The 23,341-nt window shown below is 37.8% G+C and overlaps 1 protein-coding gene across 1 annotated transcript in view; it reads left to right on the top strand.

Moving 5' to 3' along the window:
* The window catches only part of CPPED1 (calcineurin like phosphoesterase domain containing 1), a 50,359-nt gene extending 27,252 nt beyond the window's left edge, over window positions 1-23,107 (top strand). Inside the window, exons 3-4 of the mRNA XM_086759793.1 lie at window positions 4,977-5,399; window positions 22,285-23,107. Coding sequence (XP_086615919.1) covers window positions 4,977-5,399; window positions 22,285-22,511 — 650 coding nt within the window. The 3' untranslated portion in view covers window positions 22,512-23,107. The remainder of the gene's footprint in view (window positions 1-4,976; window positions 5,400-22,284) is intronic.
* Window positions 23,108-23,341: the final 234 nt, after the last annotated feature.

Genomic DNA, 23,341 nt, shown 5'->3' with positions numbered 1-23,341 from the left:
GGAGGAGATTACTTTCTCACAGTGGGATGGAGGCAGTTATAGTTGTTTCGGTGGAGGAATTGACAAAAGGAGCATGCTGTGAATAAAGCCTCGGACTCTCCTCTTTTCTAGAAAGTTAGGGAATTCTACTAGGGGAAGTCCTCTAAATGGCGTGCAAAAGGAGTAGAGCAACTGCAGACACTCATGAAAACAAATGAAGGACAAACATCTCAAGAACAGGAAAATGCCCAATGTAATTAGACTCTTTGATTGTGATGCACTGTAAGGCCCAGAAAAATACACAAATTTCTTTTGTTTATAACAATTGTGATTGCTTCCAACAAGAATTACTTGTCTTTTGATGTCAGAGTAATTCTCCTGATATCATAATAAATTACAGAAGGAATGGGCCCAATTATTTTGTAAATTCCATCTTCATTGGTGGTGTTTTGACATTTTATCAGATTTAGTTACTATTTCTATTTGATGTTTTGTATAGTATTTTAATCTACAAATTAGCTCTTATCTGTTGTTCTTTGATAATCAGTCTCTTGGGTTAAATGTTTAGCAGCTTGCCGTTGTCATCTCAGGCCTTTTCAAGAGTGTTGTGTGCATAAAAGCTCATAGTTAAACAATTTTCTTTTTAACTTCCTTCTTTTCCAAACTGAAAATTTGTGCTTTCCTTTAAAAACTATGTTTGCAACTCCTCTAAGTTTGGGACACTTTTAAGAAACATTGAAATACAGAGACTGAGTAATTTAGAAATGTAGGAAATGACTGTGCTACATTTTTGCGTGTTCTAAAATTGGCTGAAGATGTCTTGGGTGACTTCATCCTAAAAGTGCTTGTGCTGGTCCTTGGCCTAAGCTGGGTGAGGATGTTGCAGGACAGAGACCACCACAACGTAGTGCAAAGCAGCAGTGGGGATGTAAATAGGTACTCAAGCTCAGTTAGGGCCCTCTCTTGCCAAACTTAAAGTTCGGGCCAAGTTTTTTTTGTGTCTGTAGCCTTTCCTGTAGCAAACCAGTAGTGTCTGTGTCAAGATCTGCAGAATGAGTAAACGAGGTACTGTTCTGGCTCCTGAGGAAGCCCACTCCCAAAAGGAGGTTCAGAAACAGCAGCAGCATCAGTATCATGGGTTGAGCTGCGGCAGTTCTGCACTGTGGCTGAGTCAGCTTGTTCCAGCCAGATCCCTGAAAGTGACTTCTCTGATGACCTCTGGAGAGTATAAAGTTTTCTGAAATGCAGTGTCATCACATAATATTGAGTAATTGACCTCTGACAGTCTTTTCTTCTCTGTTAATTTATGACCAATAGCTTTGATCATTAAAAGTTGGACTACCTCACTAGAATTTCCATCTCTTGGAAAATGGCATGAGTTGGAGATCCAGGCCAGTACTGCTGCCATTCCCATTGTGCCCGTGTCCCCTTGCAGGGGCTGGCAGGCTTCTCCTGCCCTGGGGGGGGTACCACCTAATAATACCATTATAACCTCCACCTTTCCCTCTGCTAATTCATATCAATAGAAAAGTTGGTTCTGTTGTTAATTGATTGCTAGTTTTTCATTTGGAATACTTTTGGGGAAGAAGTTACGGTATTGGTGGGGGTTACTGTAAGTGAAGAGTTGCCTCAGATGCAAAAATTGAAATCAGCGTGCATTGCAGAGATATGGTTTTGGGGTAAACAGTGCTTCAAGATCTTCTTATAGCTAGGGCATTAAAAAAACAAACCCAACACCTTGTTTCAAAGGTGCTCTATTCTGTGGAATACAAAAGTAATCTGTAGCTTTGGATTAGTAACTAAAGGATTCTTTCTGTGGCAGAATGATCTGTGAATTCTGCTTCTGCTGACTGAAGCCAGCTTCAGCAAAAATGCTTTAAAAGTACCTTCTGTCTTGAAATCTGCTCTTTCAGTGAGCGAAGGCAGGTTGTCTTGACTCCTTGAAGCAATGCAGGAAACAATATTGGCAGTGTTTAGGCAAACAGTGATGTAACATTCAAGAGAAAGATGTACTGCAACGAGACACTGACATTGCACCTTTATGCTCCTGTTCACAACTCTCAGCTTTCAAAAATGATAGACTGGGAAGCTGCAGAAAATTGTAGGCAACTACACTAGCAACAGTTCTCACTTTCATGTTTTTCATAAAAGCCCTTTATGGGCTATTAATTTGTGAAGTCATTTATCTCAGGGCAAGACTGTATTTACAGAACCCAACGTAAAGACAGAATATTGTAGCCTGGGATTTAAAAATGTCACTGCACATGATGCCAGGATAAACAACAGAAATTAATTTCAGGTACATCTACCCTGACACTTGCCAAATTATTTTTAACATTGCCTCTTGGCGTTATATTCTTTTCTTGTTCACGTACAACAAAACTCTAAGCTAAAGAAATTCATGTCATCAAATAAAAATATCCTTTGTAATAATGGGAATAATTAAATATTATAGCTCTCACTGTGCCTGGAAGAGATTAAAGGGAATAATTTTTATGCTATGGCAGTGACCACTGTAGTTTCCTAGTGGCTTCCTTCTTTCCTTTATCACTTCTTTATCCCCTCCTCTTTATTGTCTTTATCTCTTACTTACCTCAGTTGTAAATTCAGAGGGAGCTGCCTTCAGCAGAGCCCCGCACAGTGCTGTGGCTCACTGTAGCACAAACAGCGCGCTGCGGTAGTGCCGCTCAGGTTGGCGTGTGTGTCCCAGCCCTTCCTCTCCAGCGCTACCCCCAAAGAGCACAGGGACATTACTCCGCCTTTTCCCACCTTTGTCTCCATGGATTTATCTTCTTTTGAAGTTGCTTTGACCTTCTACCAAGAAAAGGTCAAGCCAAGATAGAATTGTCCTAAAATAATCTTTATTTAGTATGATTTCCTAGACTCTTTGGGCAGAGAGCTTGTTTTCCATTTTGAGCAATCTGTTTCCTGCAATAAAACACTGAATATGTGTCTCTGTTGCTATAGAAATAATATTGCATTAAATGAGGGAACCAGTGCCCTGCTGTCGACAAATCTAATCTAAGTGTTAGTCTCTGGAGCCTGAATTTCACCGCTGGGAAGAAGTATACATAATTCTACAAATTATTTCTGTAACTTATGCATAAACGTCTTTTATACTCTGAAACTGTTAGCTAAATTTCCCAAAGTGATAGCATGGAGATTAACATGGTGTAATGTGTTTACATATATCTTAACAGAGCTTTTCCCCAAACCTCTCCCCCATACATTTTCATATTTATAGCCTGAAATTTCCAGCTCTTTGCATAGAGTGGAAGGAAAAGCAGCTTTCTCAGCCAGGGTCCATACCCCATGGACAACAGTGTGCCAGGTTTATTTAGATTTTTGTTTTATTTTTAAAAATCCAGCAGCTCCAAGTAACAAGATAGAAAAAAACAGGGCAAATGATATCTAGGATTAATAAGGGTGTTTTCCCCAACTGGAAGGACAGCCTGAACTGACCATGGTCTTGGTACACAAACTGATCTGCGGTCCACTACTTCCTAGACCGCACTGATACCCACAGTGTGCCCAGTACTTCTCAGGTTACTCAAAAGGTTCTGCTACCATAGCTTTCTACCCTGTACAGCAGTTGAAGACAAGGGAGTTATGGATTTTGACTTCATGCATCACATGTCCAATCTCACATCTGTCTTTACATTTGGACATAATTTAGGCATAATATGAGTATGTTTATTTCACAGTGTTTTTTCTAAAGCTGTAGAATTCTATGAACAGCTATAATGTGGTACTTAAGCCTGTATCTATAGGGTATGGAAAAGGAATTTAAATCTTTGCTGGGAATAGTTACTAAGGGGCATTGTTTGTCAACATATTAATTATAAATATTTTGAAGAAACATGGAGAAAAAAAATCTTTTCTCTCATAGTTACATTACAGGAGCCCCTCTAATACATTTCTATGTATAATACATATGTGTAGTTACAAAAATAGAACACAATTTTAAAATACATGATGATTAACTTGCATAGACCTGTATGCAAATGTATATTATAAACCTGATTCCAGAGTTCTTTGTAAAAATCCTGTTACAATTTCTTGATTAAAAAAATGCAGTTATTATTTGTGAAATGGGCCCATGTTAGACATATGTTGTACACTGCAGGACAAAATACAATCTATAAATGTTCAATTTAATTAATGAATAATAAACATATCAATGGCCTCTGATTAAAGATTACTCTCTGGAAAACTTAAAAAAGCTCTGTCATCATTAGAATAAAATACCTGCTTTTTAAAAAAAAAAGTTTATTTTTTTTCCATTATTATAGATTAATCTAGCAATTAGATAAACCTTCCTAGACAAGGACAAATTTCTGACAACCAGAAGAGTAACTGTGTCAGTATGCATATTAATATAAAAACAGAGATGTGGGAAAAACTAGCAAAGTACACAATTATCTTGCTTTGAAATTAGTGCCATACTCAGCATTAAAACAGACTCATCATATAAACAAGTCTCCACAAGACAATAATTATATTTTTACTGTTAAAGTAGTTCTTGTGATGGAAAAAAAACCCTACCTTAATTTCTTTACATAGCCCTAAAATATGAACCAGAAGTTGACCTGGTTTTTACCCTTGTGTAAAGCTGTTACACCAAGGTTGCTGCATTTTTTTCACCAGATCATCAGTCTACAGATGAAAAGAATAAGCCTGCTAAAGCTTTTGGTGCAAAACACTGACCGTTACATCACCCACTGCTATGCTGTTGGTTCCTATCCAGAGCCTTGCTTAAGGCAAGTTACTGGGATAGTGAAGTACTTAGGAAGGGAGAGAAAGAAGTGGGAGGGAAAGGGTTGAGAGGACATAGAGTATTAAAGTGAAGATGTATTCTAGATCCGTGCATTTTAACATGATCACATCTAATATATAATATTTTCACACTGTGTATTTCCATAAGCAAAAGCTAACAATGAGGGTAGGGAAAGATAGCATGAACGCTAAAGTGTGTTTGGTTTTTTTTTTTTCTACAGGAACTCAATGGAGAAAGGATCAAGAGCGAGACTTAAAGAATGTTCTGAAGAACACTGACCAGGACATCCCATTGGTTTTCGTCAGTGGAAACCACGATATTGGCAATACTCCAACAAGAGAAACAATAGATAATTATTGCAAGAACTGGGGAGATGACTACTTCAGCTTTTGGGTTGGAGGTGTTTTCTTTCTTGTGCTGAATTCTCAGTTATACTTCGATTCTTCCAAATGCCCTGAGTTAAAGCAAGCCCAGGATGTGTGGCTCAATGAGCAACTGGCTGTTGCTGAAAAACATAAATGCAAGCATATAATAGTGTTTCAGCACATCCCTCTGTTTCTGAGAAAACCTGATGAAGACCACGATTATTTTAACTTGGAAAAATCAGTTCGTCAGGAGATAATGGAAAAGTTTCATAAAGCAGGTATTTTCTCAAATTTTCCTGTTTTTAAATGGTTGTTTAAAATTGTTAATGGCTGTGCTACCAGACAAAATACATTTAACTTAAGTGGTGCTGTTTCCAAGGAATTTTAGATACTGTGTTTGTAAGCCTCATTGTTTTCCATAGGTCAAAATCATCAACTGAATCTAATAACTTGTAAAAAGTACCAAACAAAATTTAGAACTTTGCGTGAAAAGTAGAAAACTAAAAGTCGGATTCCATTTTGCAAGTACTGTTAGATGTAAGACAACCTGACTTCTTCCTGCCCAAGGAGTGGAAGATCAGGTGTTGCCTTAGGAGAAAAATACAGAATTTATGTTTTACATAAAATATGGAAACAGAATTCAGAATTACCTTGGAGGTTGTTTTCTCCCACACTGAGCCAATTTTAAACCAAGAGTGTAATGTACTCCAGATTTATTCAGTGTTAAAAAAGAGTCCTGCTCTGCTAAGATCAATCCGTTGCATATCCATTACTAATAGGGGCCATTTCTGAGATGAAAGGCAGATGGAACGTGTGCTAAACAAGTATACTGTACCAAATCCCTTAGCTTTGTTTGATGAAACTTGAATGCCATGGAGACAGACACAGTACGCAGCTACTCATCCATGCTGTTCCCATTGTTTCCTGTTAATTGCCTTCATGTTCCTAGGGTGTGCTAGTCTCTCAAAATTTCCTGCCAGACTGCAATTGCTGCATTGTAGTGTCATTTTCTCCGCGTCTATAAGAGAGCATGTTATTTAGATTACTGAACAACAGAAATTCTTTATGATATTGTTCCTAATTTACCATATAATTGTTAAGCCTGGACTCATCCAAAATCAGCCTAGTTTCCAAGCTCTGAGTCTCCTACTGTTTCCAATCACTGGGGCCAAAATTCACAGCTATCCGAGGGCTCTCCAGGGGACTGACATCTATGCAGATTCAAGATTTATAAGTGGGTTTTTTTCCCCGTAAGGAGACATGCCGAGAATACCTCATAATATCTTTTTAAATTTTTGTGCTAGTGTTAATATAATGGGAATAATTGCTCTTGGGAAGTTGGGCAGCTAAATGACTGCTTCAGTACTGTTGACTAAAAACGTAGCCCAGTTCATTGGAAAGCTTGCTGGCAGAAGGATATTGCCATACAGGTGTATCCCTGTAAATAAGCTGTAATGTGGAAACCAAAGGAGTTCTGTTCTAGTGTTTTCTGTTATCCAAACGGTTTACTAACATTTGGCAACACTCAGTAGTGGGAATATAGTTAATCAAGAGGTAAAAGAAATTATGAAAAATGTTATCATTGTAACATTTATCATAGAATCAGAGAATGGTTTGGATTGGAAGGGGACTTAAAGATCACCTCGTTCCAACCCCCCTGCCACGTGCAGGGACACCTTCGACCGGAGCAGGTCACTCAAAGCCCCATCCAGCCTGGCCCTGCACACTTCCAGTGATGGGGCATCCACAACTCCTCTGGGCAACCTGGTCCAGTGCCTCACCACCCTCACAGGAAAGCATTTCTTCCTTATATGTGATCTAAATCTATCCTCTTCCAGTTTAAAGCCATTACCCCTTGCCCTATCACTACATGCCTTGCCAAAAGTAATTTATCATTGTTAAGTTATCATGTTTCTTAGAGGGACATTTGAGACTGGTTCTCCTAATGTGTATCCAGAGGCTTGGACAAAAGTTGGGTAGGCTTGAAATGATGGGGGAAAGGAAGAGAGAATGGGAAGCCAATAGTACAAGACAACTCTACAGAAGAAATTGCCAAACTGCTTTCTGTGCCAACATCCCATTTGTACTTTCTCTCCATCACTCCCCGTTGTGTCGCTCATTCCCATCCCTAAACATCCTCCAAAAATGACATGTTGTTTGGTTCCTTCATGAATATGTTAAAACATTGATCTTTTGCTTCCTGTTTTCTACAATAAGTAGATGAGTCAATAGGTAATATTCATAATCCAATAATCAAACATTTTGCTAATTAAATGAATACAGAGAGCAAGCAGCCCAGTGTAACCCAGACTGCTGAGAAAAATTAGCTGAATGAAAAGTTGGCTCAGAGTTTCCTTAGTAACGGATGCGTTCTGTTTCCATTTTATTATTCAATTGAAGAACAGCCTTTGTAAGACCACAAAATGTTATCAGTGGATTGCAAACAGGCAGTTATCATGGTAGGATAGATGCACAGATATGCAATGACACTACTTATTTTCTGACTCCCTGCTTTGCCAGAGAATAATTTCAGCATATCATTAGACATGAAATTGGTTTTCCTCCAGTTCAATTCATACATTCTTGGAGGATTAAAACACAGAATATTGCTAATGAAATCCCAATCTACTTTGCTTCTTTGCTTGCTTTTTTTTTTTTTTTTTTTTTTTTTTTTTAATTATGACTTGCAGTTTTAAAAGGCTAACCCCCTTATAGTACTTAATTTAGGAATTTGGTGTAAGTATTTATTCTGGAAAAAGAAAGTAAGTACATCTGTCTTTTTAATGAGTCCACCAGGCTGCTGCTATTCTTCTTCCCCCAACCTGTCACCCGTCCTTCCTTCTTCTGTTCTCTCACTCTCATTCAGTGTTTCCAACCACTCCAAAGGTTTGTTGTGTAATTATAAAAAACTTCAGTACAACGTGCATGTTTTAGGGGTTGCTGTGTTTGGCAATGTGATGTTATTAGATGGGTATCATATTTCAGTAACTCACCTGGTTAGAGATAGGAAAGGAAGGACAGTCTCGTAATTCAGGTCTTTCCATGAGCAAAGAAATCCATGTGGGCACATGGAGGAAATAATCAGATACTTAAAATATGGTGGTGTTGCACAGGTGCTTTAAAGTGAGGTATGCAACATCAGAAAATTATTACTTTAAATTCAAAGCCCCGATTTTCTGTAGTTGTTCTCTTCTAATCACTTACATATTACAAATGTTTTTGGTTTAAGTATCTGCTTATTACAAGGAGAGATAACAGACTAGCTGTAGAGGCTACATCTGGTATGAAAAACTGAATTGCATTTCTCACATTAGAAGTGTCCTTAACAGTTGGGCTAATTAAAGATAAAATCATGTCCTTATGATAAATATTTATAAATTGAAAATCTGGCACTTGTAAATATGTATTACTACTATGGAAAGTTAAACCATACTTGTAAGCTGCACATCGAAGAAATCCTCCTAGCCTATTTTTTCTTTAAATGCATTATAACAAATATTGTCCTTGAAAAAAATATTTCAGTGACACTGAAAATTCTCTCAGTTGAGAACACAGTTTATTGTTTATGTGAAAATATATTTCTGAAAGCATATCTGTATAATTTCTGAAAGTTTAGCCTCAGTTGTGAAAGCTCTGTCTCCTCTACATGCAGAAGGTAAGTAGAGGAAAAACCTGTGTGCAAGAGCTGTGAATGAGCGGACCTGACGTTCTCATCTGTGAGATCTGCTGGAGTCAATTGGCTCTGTTGTATGAAATGCATATTCAGCTTTTAAGAATTTCATAGTGCTGATATAAATAGGTTTGCTCATAACTTTGCAGGGAAAATAAAGAATCCGGGTAGAGGTCTAGCCAAAAATCTGGTCTGCATGTCATTTGTCTTTGATAAACGTAAGTAATAGTAATAAATAAGTTCTTAAATTAAGCAGTTTATGTAATAGAAGACATACTTTTTCTTACATCTCTCATTCCAGTATGATTTTTCTTAGGCTGTTAAAGACTTTTTTCTATGACCTGATGAGAAGTATGGGTATTTTTGTTGAGCTATGGACAATCTTTTAAAGACTTTTTGTCCTGAGTACCATCACTGACACACTGAAATTACTTACTTAGCACAAAAGAGTAATAAATGTTTCTTAATGGCCCTAATGAGCTAAAACATTTAAGCAAATGTCTGAACTTGTTTAAGAGCTCAGAGTGAGGTGAAGAGTATAGGTCCTCTACCTGGGTGAGAGATTTTGTATCCAAGAGAGAATCAGTAGATGTGAAATACAGAAGGAAATTCCCTGCAGTCTCCAGCTTTTTTTTAATTAAAAAGTTTTAAGTTCATCTAAATGTCTTCAAAGCAATTATTCAGACGTGTTTTAAAATACTTACTTTGTACATAAGGGGAAAAATAACAACCTAACTTTATTAAGTGGCTATTTTTTCACTGAATTTGTGATTGTAGGTGCTGTAACTTCTAACACCTTTCCTCATTAAAAGAGTGCGATACCTACATTCTCCTCGTAGAAATGTTATGACAGGAAAGTAGTATTAAAGCAAGAAGACGCTTTCTGAACATCCAGAGCTGAGATATATTTGAATGCAAAATCAAAGCATGGAGTGCTGAAAGCTGTTGTTTCTAAAATTTACCGAACAACATATGCTATGTTTCATGATTTTCTTTGTTGTGTAATCAGAGTTGACAAGGGAGTAATATTTTCTTCTTCTGCCATTGAGACCTTGATTTTGGCAAAGCCCATACACCAAGTGAGTAATCTCAGTGCTTGCTTATCTGTGGCTTTGTCAGTATTTAAGATAATTTAGATTTAGATACTTTCAACATCAGTGATTTAGATCAACCTCTTTCAACTTTGAAATCACACGCTCATGGTACTGGTAGAGTGACCAAATTTGGTATCTTCTATGTCACTGTGTAAGAACCTGAGAAGTATGGGTGCTTTTAAGACTTCCCCAGGTATATGTAATCTAAATAGACTTTTTTTTTTTTTCAGAAATTCAACAAGTGCAAAATACCTTTATTTAGTATAGTCTGTAATGACAGTAATATTTGTTCTTAGAGAAATTTTTGAAATATTTTCTTCACTTGGCTGTAGTTTTGTTTGATAAAAACTTTTTGATCCTTAGAGCACACAGCAAATTAGGATTGTTTGGGGTTTGTGTCAGGTCTGTGAGAAAGCTTCACTTTCAAACAGAAAAAGTAGCAAAACCAGGAAATAAATTCCACTGAAAGGTCACAAAAGGCATTCACAAAAATTAACTTGAAGCACAGAGTGACCTTCTGCAGAGAGCACTTCTAAGGGCGTATTTAGACCAGCTCTTTGATTAGGTGATCTGCAGCCGCCCTCTGGCTGTGCCTGTTGTTTCTCCTCTGATTATACAGGAAAAACAACAGAGACTAAGATCCTTCTCTATGGAGCTGTATTCAGGGTTGTCCTGTATAGAAATACTTTTGACATAGATTTGCTTTTTAAACTAGTGTCTTGTCAGCCCACTTACACTGGCTGCCAGTTGCATCAACCTCTGCATTCTTTAGTCTACAAAGCAAATTTAAGGAAGAGTTTTCCTGCAAGTTTGTAAGATCAAGTTTGCAGACAACAGTAAAAGGGTTATTTTTATTAAGATGCTTATGGTGCTATGCGCTGTAAATTCTAATTTTTCAGTTCTATTTTATTCACACAACTGCTCTGATGATGAAGGTAGGATAACACAGAGCTTCCAGAGGGCTACACTGAATAATTCTATAATGTTGTTGTTTAAGATTGACTGAAGAGGTTATGAAATGGAGGGTGTTGATCCCCAACACTTAGCAGTGGGACTGTTTCCTTCTACTGGAGCTCCATTCGTGGGAAATGATTGGGGGTTTTTTGAAGAACGAGGTCTGAGAATTACCTGAGCACTGAACAGTTCTGTTAACAGCACTGTGACTGATGCTTTCACATCTTTGTTTGCTGCTTTAACTCCTGCTTGGCAGATGGGGTGATGTGCACACTCTCAAATTGCAATGAGATAAAACCAATTCGGTTCCACAGAGAGATTTTGTTTACAAAGACTACTAAATATTACCATGCGCTTTGTAGCACTGGACTCTTGAAAAAAATTACATACACCACCTGTCCAGGGGAGAAAAAAGGTATGGTGAAAAAAGCCAGTGGTTAATGTGTGTTCTTGTAGAGAAGCTGAAAGAACATCATTTTGGAGCGCAAAATAGTTCTGAGAACAGGTATACTGTTGAACTGAGCACGTTGTTCAGCACTTCAGAAAGCAGCTGTGTGCTGCAAGTGAAAGGAAGAAAGAAAAGCCCGTTGGTGCCTGATACTCCAGGGGAAGTGCTCAAGATCAGTTTATCCTTGTGACTTAAATGGTTATATTTGCCAGAAACATTGCCTTTTAAAAAATAAGTCTACACACGTGTGTGTGGGTATACAAACACACACACACACGTCTGTTATAGTAGCATGTCCCTGTGCCTGGATACTACTTATTTTGTTCTATGAAAACTCTGAAAGGTACGGTAGTGTTGGTAACATTCAGGTTTTTCCTTCAATACAATTTCATTTCTATACAGAACTGCTTCTCTACGTCTTTGCTTCCATTTTGGCTCTACTGCTGCTCCTCTCCACCTCCTGCAGTTTTCGGGCACATATATGTGTGTGTGTGTGTATATATGTGTGTGTGTATATATATACACACGATCAGCTTTTCCTAGTGTATCCTTTCTTCAGTCCTTGACTGAATGAGAGGCTTGGCCAGTGAAGCAGTGTTTTTTACATAAGCATAATTCTAAACCTAACTTTATCATTAAACTTGAACAGCTAACATAAAAGCAGAGTAACTAGACCAGAATGATGATCCCTATAGCCCGGTCTCCTGCCTCTCCTACTAGCCAGACCCTTGGGAAGAGCACAAGACAGAAATGCGCATAATGGTATTTCTTCCAAGTACTCTTCCTATTTCCAAGAATTTTTCTTTTGGGGACTTACTGTATCATATTAAATGTTATAAGTATAGTGCAATTTATTGATTCTTTTGTGGATTTGTTCAGTTATTTTTGAAAACTCTCAACTTTCACAATGGTCTGTGGGAGGGAGTTTCATGTTTCACTTCAGGTATGTGAAGAAATGCTTCCTTTTGTTTATTTTGACCTTCACCTGTAGTCTGCATTGAGAGCCATAAATCTGTACATGAAATGCACTGAACGTTGATTCATGTCTGCAGTTACTGTAAAAAAATAGTTCATTACTCAGCACTTAAAGGGTGATAGTCTGGACCATGTGATAAATTTCATTGCTCAGTCAGAACCACTTTTTTCCCCAAATTCTCTACAGAGTTCATGGGAGGAGAAGCAAGGTCTGTACTGTACCCATTACATATTTATTATATCATTCATATTGCACTAATTTAGCCTTCTCCTTCTCTTACAGTCTCATTTGCTTTTGCTGAGAAAAGCATTTATTTAATTGAAGGCACAGTCTAAATAAAACAGCTACTGATTGCCTATGCTGATTATTCCAGGCATTCTCTTCCTAATTTGGAAAATCTGCGTGCTTTTCTTCGGTTTATTTTTATATTGGTAATTTTCTTCCCATATTTTTACACTGTCCATAGTGCTGGGTTGAGCAGTTTGATTTCCAACTGAGGCTAGGCCAGTCACATTTTGGACACAGCAAACCTGTCTCAAAACGGTTTTTGTACGTTAGGAACTACAGCTGGAAAACGGCTTCTTCTGAATCCAGGGGTTTTTAGAAGCAAGCCATGTTAAGTGAGTGTAATTGTAGAAATTAGAGTTAGACACCTCTGGAATTTAAACTAGTTCACGTCTGAATTGCAGCCCTTATGATCTGATTGTGTGAGAAATTGTTTTCTAGGTGCATGTTTCTTTATGAAATTATTTTTAATATTTCAAGATAAAAGTGGGTGCATTATTTTCCATCCTATTTTAACCTATTTGGATTTTTGTAATCACTGCAAGTGCATACAGTTCTTTTATTCTTATAAGCTGTTGAACTCTGCCTCTGTAAGAGCTCAGAGTACCAGAAGCTGGAGACTTGTGACAACATTCACAATTTGGCAGAGGAAATCTTGCCAGCAAAAAGCAAAGCTCTCCTTCACATTGTTATTGAAATACCACTCTGTGGGAAGACGGAGTGGTATGACAATACTTCAACAGCGTAAGCTTTCTGAGTGATCTTCCAAAGAGCACACTTGATTTTACTGGGGGTTTTTGTTGTTGTTGTTTTGTTGTTGGTTGTTTTTTGTTGGTTTTTTTGTTTTTGTTTTTTTTTTTTTAAACCAGGATCTTTGAAAGCACATGCATCCTATGCGTGCTGTCACCTCTCCTGGGGTCAGGTGTCAGATTATCCCAAATGCCCCTACACAGACATGGTCTTGGTTGCCTGGAGGTGATTTCTCGCACAGGGAGAGGGGACATGGCCAACCCTCTTGCTCATACATGAAGGTGTTCTCTCCCCTCAGTCCTTCTTTAACAGCGACAGATAGAATGCCAGCCATTGTATTTCTAAGAATAACGTTTATATGGTAAGAGAACAGAACACAGAGAAAAAGGGGAAAAAATAAAAAAATTTTAAAAATTTACAGTTCAGTAGCATGTTACAGGATGTACCTTGTTGTCTGTTTAATAAAGCAAGAAGGTGACTTGGCTAGCATCTCACTTGTAAATTAGAGACATTTTTAAGTTACTTCACTGTTCCTTAAAGATAAAGGCTGGTCAAAACAGTGACTGAAAAAGATGTGGGTGGCTGTTGGTCCACACAGAGAAGGCAGGCCATAGAGGCCATAGTCCCCTTTCTTTTCTGCCCCAAATGGAGCTGAAAACATGCCCAGTCTAACACATCCTTGTATTTTTCTGTGCTACAGAATACAACAGCAGTAGAGTACAAAGTAAAGTAAGGGAGAAGAGCCTGGGAATTACGGGACTGCCACTGCACAATAAGCCAAGACTGGGATGTAATCACTCTCGGGGAATTATCCATGCAACACAGCTAAATGCCTTTGTTCTCTTACAGTGCAATTATGTCAAAATCATGCTGACCCTTTTCCCTGGTGCCACAGAACTATCGTTTAGAAGGATTTCTGTGAGTGATAAACTATAATTTGTGACAAGAAGCTGCTACACTTCTAAAATTCCGTAAAATAACCTCAGATTCTCCTGCTAACAGACCAACTGTGGTCTGCCTTGTGGAGGATAGGCAGTATGTAGCTTCTTTTCATGTAGCGAACTGTTTATTTTCTCATCCAAGTCTTGTCAGAAGTAAAATCAACAGCATGCTAACAACACTAGGATAAAATGTTCTTTTACATTTTTATGCAGTATCACCAGACCTGAGAGAGGTGGTGAATCTCATGTAGGACTCAGTTTCTTTCAGAACATTTTTCTGCTTTGGGTTGTTTGGGAACTCAGAAGTGCTATAAAATGGTCATCCTTACAAAGAATAATTTCTTCTAAATCAGAGCTACTGCAGTCTGGAAGGATGTGATGGTTGTATAGATGTGGTTGCTATAGACCTGGTTGTTCTGGTCATCCATTTCTGTACCAATCTTTTCCATGAAGCATCCAAAGCAAATCTCAGATACTTGTTTAAATCGCTCTCCCTGTTAGGCCAGTGAGTCAGTTCAACAGTACCAATGACACCACCTCTCTAGGAAAAGCCCTTTTTAATACCATGTCCTGGTTTGGTTCACAACACTTGAAGAGAGAACCAAGAGAAAATTGGAAAGAAAAACAGCAAGAGCTTGCTGAAGCTCTTGTGATGACTACTTATTTGGTGAGCTGGCTTTGGAAAGCAGACACTGGAAATAAGGGAGGCAGGGGAAGAAGTCTTCAGAGGTGTGTTTGAATTTTCTGTTGAGAAATGTCTGCAAAATACCATGAACAAAAAGTATCATGGTTTTTGACTTGGAAAAAGTATCCAATTTAAAGTATTAATTCTGTTTGAATTTTTTTTTTAAAATGAGTTGTGCTTTAAAGATTCTTATGAACGAACATACAGATGATAGCATCAAAGGTAGCATGCTGCATTACATGAGCTATTAATGACCCTCCTCAGCACTTACCTCTTGCCTTGCCAAAGCCCCTGTGTAGCCTTACAGTCTGAACTAACATAGTGCAGTGTGTGAATTAACGTAAAACCAAAGTATTTAACTCATTTCATGGTCAAGCTAGTGAAGAGTCTAAGGCTTATCAACACATCTTACATCTCTTGAGCTGACTCTTGACCAATCCATGCGTTGGCTGGTTGTTATGTCATGAATTATTTATGGCAAACAGGCTGCTTTGGACTCACAGTATTTGTACCGTAACAGGTATTTCATTGTTTAGTAGGAATGCGTTAATCTACAGGGAAAGAGTTATGATCAGATCTTTGGAAACAGTCAATCTTTTTGACCTTCAGATTCAGCTTTGTCAGACCAGAACGAAAAAGAACTCTTTGTGCTTGATCAGAGAACGATGGTTACATTGCATGCTGGCAGAACATCTTTGGTTTACAAAATCAGAATCAATTTCTGTATTTAAACATTTTTTTTTTTTAATGACACTGATTTTTTTGCAGACTGATTCTGAAAGCTTATGTTTGGTGTGCAGGCATGAACCTTGTTGGTTTGAGGTGTTTCCCTGATCCAAGTACAGTTTTAGAACAGAGCAAAACCTGGTGCCCAGCACTGATGGTGCCCATCCTGAGGCTTCCAGTCCTGTTCTGATCAAAAATTAATGTTGCCGTTTCAGGCCTTTTTTCCCCAGTAGATGTTAACTGTTGTATTGCTATGCAGTCTGACATCAGATGATGATGATCACAGAGACAGGGCATGTGGTTTGTTTTGGTTTTTTTTTAATAGTAACTATCTGCACAGGTTTGGGTTGGTTTTTTTCGTTTTTGTTTGGTTTTTATTTTATTCTGATGTTCATCCCTTTTTTTTTCTTTTAATGAATAATCCATTAGGTGCTAATAATGTCTTGCAGTAATGGAGCCTTCTTTTTTTTGGTTGATGGATACTGTGAAACTGCCAGTCACATTTAAATTCAAATCACAACGTATTTCATACAAAATGAAGTAATGAATGCTTGTGAAGGTGCCATCATTTGGACATTTATTTGCACAGTAGTTTTTCAGGATTTCATACAGCTTTTGTGTATATGGCTTTTCCCAATTGCTATTTCAGAAACCAGGGATTGAAACCAAAGTACTACTCTACCTTTTTGGGTTTTTTTGGTTGTTTGGTTTTTTTTTTTGTTTTTTTTTTTAAGTGGGAAGGCACTGTATCTTTTTGTGTAAAGCTGGATGCATTTAACTGACCTGAGGATACCTTAGAGCAGGCTGTAAAAACGAGGCCTGCCAGGACACTGCTCTCTTCTCACAGAATTTAGGAAATAAAAAGGGAGGTGGGGAGGGGTTGCTAGCAACTTGACAGCACTACTTCAGGAAAACATCTGAAATGAATAAATTAAATTTGAGTGCATACATCTCTAAGATTCTTTTTATGTTTAAGATCAAAAGCAAGAGCAAAGTAAATTGCCTGCTTGTCATCTTTGTATTATTACATTGACTGGTTCAGATTTCCTTCTTATGCTAACTAACAAAGGGGAGTGGAATACAGTTGAGTGAACAAAAAAGTGCTATTGAAGAAAAACAACATGGGTTAGACTTCTGTTAATACACAACAGTGACCTGTTTGTTCCTTTGTTCAGGATGTAACATATTCTAACACAACAATAACAAGAATTAATACTAGCACTGAAAATAAGTACCTGAAAACTGACATCTGGCAGAATTTTCACTGGGAAGTATCTAAAGCAGATACAGAATTCTAGCAGAGGCTGATGCTGAGCAGCTACATCCACATGGGCACCTCAGCACTGAACACCTGTCGGGTGCAATTAGGATCTGAATGACACACATATGCTAAAAGGGGGAATCTGGATGAAGAGTACCCATAAACATCAGCTTGTTTAGGCAGACTCTGCCTCCCATAGCCAAGAGGAGATAAAAGAGGTTTTAAATCACTTCCCTGGTGTCAGGTATCGTATTTGCACTGCTTACAAATCACTTATTTCAGTTCCATACTGAAACACCTTTATGAATGCTGGCGGTTAGCAGATGTTAAAGGTAACTGTGGAGAAGGTGCACTATTTGCCAAAGAAAAAAGCTGCATGATTTGTGGGACAAACTTTTTACCTGGTGTCTGTCTGCTGTCTAGGATGGGCTTCTCAAGATCTTCTCTTGAATTCTCAGGCAAGGGGAGCTTTGTTTTTCTTATATCATAACTAAAGTTGCTTTATTACTTTTGTATCCTCTTTCTAGTTACACTGAAACTGTATGTCAGGGTTTGGTTTACATATATGATGGCACAAAGTCTTGGCTTCTCTTCCTCTTTAACTCCAAAGGTTAAAGTCTCTGGATGTGGGAAGATGCTACTTTAGGAGCAGAGATGCTTCCAGTAAAGCAGCTTTTCCCTTAAGAAGCGTTTATTTCTCTCACTGAAAGTGTGTCGCTTACTTGGGTTTACACCTCACTATGGTTTTATGATTGTTATTTTTCCCTAACTTTTTCAGAGACTAAAGTAGTTTTGCTTACTTGCAGGGAAAAAAAAAAAGTGGAAAATGTTGAAAAGAAATTGTTACTGTAGTAGCACTGTCACTTATTGGAAGCTGGTAAGGGTATTTTACAGCTAGTGCCACAAGGCAAGGTGGCTCCCATTTTAATGAGCAGGATGTCATACATAGAGGTCTCACAGTGTTTGGTTTTGCTCTCTGTATTAGCAAACAAGAAGAGAATGACCAGCTGTGCCATAAGCAGCTCTAGCTGGACACCTTCTGCGTGTCACTGCAGAGAGGGTGATGGTGGAAGCGGCAAGTGCAGCCTTCTGGTCTGGATGGTTGTGCGTATAGCGAGAAAGAAACTGCTGCTGCTTGAACTGCTTAAGCATGTTACATTAGACAGTCACTGTAACAAGCTGCAACATGGTAGGAGTTGAGAAATGACTGCTCACTCTCAAATTGGCTGTAGCATGAGTTGTGAAACATCTTTGTTATGATTTTAAGGAACCAAATAATATCTAGAATGTACAGCATCTCTGCAAAGAGCCCATTATGCCACAGGGCTTTTATATCCCACCATCACCTTGGAGAGATCCTGATTGGGTTTCTTGCAAGATTTAAAAAAAAAATAAAAAAAATAAACAACCACAAACCACTAGAACTGAACTGTTGTGCTAGGTTCAAGCTGTTAAAGTTATTATGCTGACTTACGAGTGTAACATACACCAGACAGATGAGCAAGTTACACTGAGCAAAGAGAATTAGTACTGATAAACTAAAAAAGGATAACATACAAGTTCTAGCTGACAGTGGCCATCTAGCACTACTCCAACTTCATTCTCTTTTTTCCACCTTGAGCCACTTGCTATTTGAAAAAAAAGTTTGGATTTTGAAATATGAAAGCCTGTGTAGCTTTTACGAGGCACATAGCAGAATAATTCATATTTTGCTTTCCAAGCTGCTTAATTTTTAACTATACTTTGAGCCTAGTTTATGTATTTTATATCAGTCTTCAAATCACTCCTTCCCACAAAAGCGAAGGATTGATGTGGCCAACTGTCTAAAGTCAGGTTCACCTACTTCCCTTTTCTTTAATCACTGTGAAAGAGGTCCAAGTCTACTGCAGGAGAAAGGGTGGAAGGTTTTTCTGGCTAGAGAAGTAAAGATTTCCTTGTGACGTTACAGCGTGTTCCCAATCACAGCTTTCCGCCTTTAAATTGCCTCGGTCTTGCCCAGAATTTCTGCTGTCTGAAGGCAAAAATCAGTTGTTGCTAACTTTTGTTTTTCAATGATGTCATTTAAGGTGATAGTACCTCACAAATTGCCCATTCTCTGGCCTGCCACCTAAAGAGGACTCAGCTTGCGTTATCTCTTGTATTAAGCACAGAATGGCAGATTGCTGGAATATATGAAAAATAACAAATGAGGTTTGGTGTGGCTGTCACAATGTCTGTCCCGGTGTATCTTTATAGGCTTTCTCACTATCATGTAATGATAAAAATAATGGTTGACAAGGCAATGCTCAGTGCTGCGTATTTAAGGATAGTGCTGAGCCTGGGGTGGTGAGCAAGACCCTGGCTGCGTGCAGAGGCAGGGAGTGCCGTCAGGGAGCCCGAGACGGCTGGCACGTGTCCCCGTGTGTGCCAGGCTCACTCTTCTCTGCTGTCCTCCACAGGAACAGGCAAGTGTTTAGACCTTGGCTTCTTGGTTTACTTTTCAATATAAACACAAATTATGTTCAGCAAGGTACAGCATCTATAGATTAGTGCCAGCGAAATATTTTTATGTTATAGCACAGCAGATTTTTAGCCAGTGTAGCAAACTAATAGGAAAAATTCAGTTTCATAAAGTAGCCTGTTATTTTGATAAGTTGCTGGCTATCTAGCCATAGTTGCCAGGGAAAACTTAGTGGGGTTTTAAAATTTTTTTTCAGATACTTTATGTAGAACTGTCAAGTTGTTATTATAATTAAGGAGCACACAACCTATTGTATTTCAGTAGATAAATTATACTTAAATCCTTCAGGTGCATTTGAACATTTTTGAATTGTCATTAATAGTATTGTAAATCAACACCAGATCTAAACACTTTCTGTACATTAGTTTTATATTTTGTACATGTTTTGGATAAGCAACAAAATTCCTAGTATTTTCAGACATCTGGTCCAGTAATTTTTCTGTTTCACAACAGCATAAAATACATTAGCTGCAGCTTCAGGAAGCTGAAATGGTCTGAAATCCAAGGATATTAGACAGAGCATGCCAAAAATTAATCCCAAAACCTGTTTATAAAACTAGCTATTTATACTGACCCCATATTTTCATTCAAAATAAAATATGCACCATCTTAAATTAGCAAGAAAGCTGATTAATAACTTTTTGCTGAACTACAAATGCTGTTGACTATGATGTCAGCTGTATCTGTCAGCAACACATAGAACAGCTAAATGGTGAAGGATGCTGGCATAACCTGGAAGTGAATGCTTGTCTGTGACACTAGGTTCTCTCCTAGGAAGAAGGTAGGTTTTCAACTCTGTTTTTAATAGTTTCACAAACTTTGACAGGAAAGATACCTACTTTGCATGCGACTCATGAGACTGAACAAGGTTTCATTATTTTGTAGTCATAAAACCATTTTATTAAAATGTATAAAACATTAAACGGGAAGGGGAAAATAAACTATTTGGTAGCATGAGTTTGACCTGTAAAGACAATCAGAAAAGCCATTAAGAGTAGTGAACACAGGTTCTACCAACTTATTTGTTTATATTTTCAAGGAAGAAGAAACAAAAAGTAGAAATTACTGGTTTGGATGTGAAGATGACACAATCGCATTTAATTTGAAATTGTTCCAAAATTTCTGTAAAAATCCCATAGCTACTGAGCAGCATGGCAGGAAAGCAGACTTGGCACACGGATCATCTTTAGAAGTTGGGTCAAAAATCAAACAGCATTTGCAAACTTAATTTTTTTCTTATATTATTGTATTCTGAGAGAAGGGGAAGAATGGTTGAACTTATTTAAACATCTGTTTGGCTACTCAGTTAAACAATGATTCAGCCAAGGATTTCAAAGTACATTATAAAGCCTTAAATACGAAGGATGTTTGTCCTCTTTACCTGCTGCTACTTGTCATTCAGCTTTTCTTCTGCTCCTGACCAAGCCTGGATGATACCCACCCAGAAATTTTCAATATAGCACAGTGTTGTCTCCTGCAGCACATCACATATATTTCTTTCAAGTTTATAATGCATTGAATTTTAACCCAAATACAGTCCAAAATATAAATAATCTATTTTTTTTAAAAAGAAAGAACCAAAACAGCCTTAAGTAATTAAAAATACACAGGAAATCAGAATAAACCTGCCTTGTTTGTACTCCATACTGGTTAAATGTTAATTCATGTCATTACCAAGCCTGACTCCTCTTGCAGGTTGTCAGCCTTTCCTTTTTTGGCTGCTCTCATCTTTCTCCTCTTCTTATTATAACTCACAACTTCTTCTGCTTATTCCGTTTCTTTGATGTACCTGGCTGTATTCCATCTGTGATAACACCCCAAAGTTTTTGAGAAAAGATTACAAATTATCTTCTCATTTATGTTTTTTATTTGTTTGTCTTGCAAGTTTTTGGGTTTTGTTTGTTTTGCAGGTTTGTTTTAATTTTTTTTAGGTCACTAGCCTTGGATAAACATGTTTAAGCTCTTCTTACTGATTTTTCTGCATGTTAATTGACAAATAGAGCTCCACAATCCTTGGCTTTCAACTCAGGTTTTGGTAGCAGTTACCTATTACTGAAACTTTTTCTAATTTTAATCAGTGTCATCTAAAGTGTTCCGTCCTTCTAGCCAAAGGAGTAACAAGATGACAAACACACTTTAGAGTAAGCATGAAGAAGTTGGAATCCAGTAACCCTAAACAGAGCTAGTGGAGCAGAATCAAGTTTTTACTAATTATTTATTACTATTAGAATTATTTATTGCTGTTTACTAATTATTTAAAATAAAAGTTTAGGTAAATGGGTTTACTTTTCATATTATGCTTTATGAACCATTAAAGAACAAAGGTGTCATAGTTTAGCCCTGCTCGGGACCAAGCCGTGCAGAGTTTAAGAGAACAAAAGAAGAAACCAAAAACGAGATGGAAAACAAACAAACAAAATTAATAACAGCAAATACTGAAGCAGGTAACTTACAGTACAACAGCTCACCACGGATCCTGATGCCCAGCTCCCTCCCCAGCAGCAGGAACCTCCCCTCAGCCCCCTCCCCACTTTATGCACTGAGCAGGGGGGTCACAGGGTGTGGAGCAGCCCTGGGGCTCATTTGGGTAACCTGTCCCAGCTGGGGGCTAATTGGTAACCTACCCCAGCTGTGTCCCCAGCCACAGGGGCCGCCAGCTCCAGCTCCTGTCCCAGCCAGAACCAGGACACAAGGTAAATGTGACACCTGTAGCTGCATGTGCTATTCAGCTTTCTCTACAACTCCAGCAGCTGTGTAAGCTTCAGCAGGTAATCTCAGCAGGAGCTTTTACTGTAAACATATTTTAAAGATAAAGTGCAACTACTAACTAAATATATACTCCTCTTTTTTTTTTTTTTTTTTTTTTTAAACAGGCATTAAAGCTGTATTTTCTGGACATTACCACAGGAATGCTGGAGGGTCCTACAAAGGACTGGAAATGGTGGTTTCATCAGCAATAGGATGCCAGCTGGGAGAAGATACGCATGGCCTTCGAGTGGTGGTTGTCACAGATGAAAAGATTGTTCATAGATACTACAGTTTAAATGCACTGAGCAGCCAAGGCATAGAGCAAGAGATGCTAGCTATGCTTGCTAAGTAAAATTAGGCTGTGTCAAATGATGTGATATTTTTTTTTCCCATATTAGACATATAGAAACAGTTTCAGAAAGTTTCCCCAAGCTGAAGATACAGATTTCTGATGGTGACCTGTGCCCCAGAACAGCTCTCAATGTATTAGCATCCTAAATAACAAGAAGGTCATTGACATATTCCTCCTTTTTAAAATTACCTATGAGGACTATGGAATAGCAGAACTAATATGGTAATGTATCTTTAGAAAAAAACTGTTCTGAGAATTTTTACTTTGCTCTTAGGTAAGACTTTCTTATTAGAGAGAAAGTGTATCACATAGTGAGAGTTGTAGCTTCTAGATAACCCTTTAACTCAAGTCTACTTTAGTTTATATTTCAGAGGGTATTTTAAAAATCAATAAATTTAGTCATTTCTGTTACAGTCTGCTCAATATAAATGTGGCATTTTTTCGTTGATTCCTAGACAACGGGAGAGCTTTGATTCTCAAATGCAATTTAAGTGTGCCTTAATGTAATACTATACAATAGCGAATGGTGAAAATCCTAAAAAAAGTTTCTTTTCTTCACTGAAATAAGTCTTTTAAGATAAATGATATAAAATTAATGATGTGCTGCAATCCACATATTTTTTTTTTTTGCAAGTAGATCTGATTTGTTTCCTGTTAAATTAAAACAAAAAGTCTTCCTGCAATTAACACATACCTTTTTTTTTATTTTTTTAATGTATTTAGTCGAACACATTCTAATCCCTGCCATGGGTTATTGAGAAATAGAGATAGCGCAGCTTAACACCTGAAGAGGGAAGAACAGAAACAATACTGCCTCTAAAAGTACTGCA

This window comes from Chlamydotis macqueenii, chromosome 15 (genome assembly GCF_036417535.1).
Source record: "Chlamydotis macqueenii isolate bChlMac1 chromosome 15, bChlMac1.mat, whole genome shotgun sequence".
Taxonomy (NCBI): domain Eukaryota; kingdom Metazoa; phylum Chordata; class Aves; order Otidiformes; family Otididae; genus Chlamydotis; species Chlamydotis macqueenii.
This window is presented reverse-complemented; position numbering and strand designations above follow the sequence as displayed.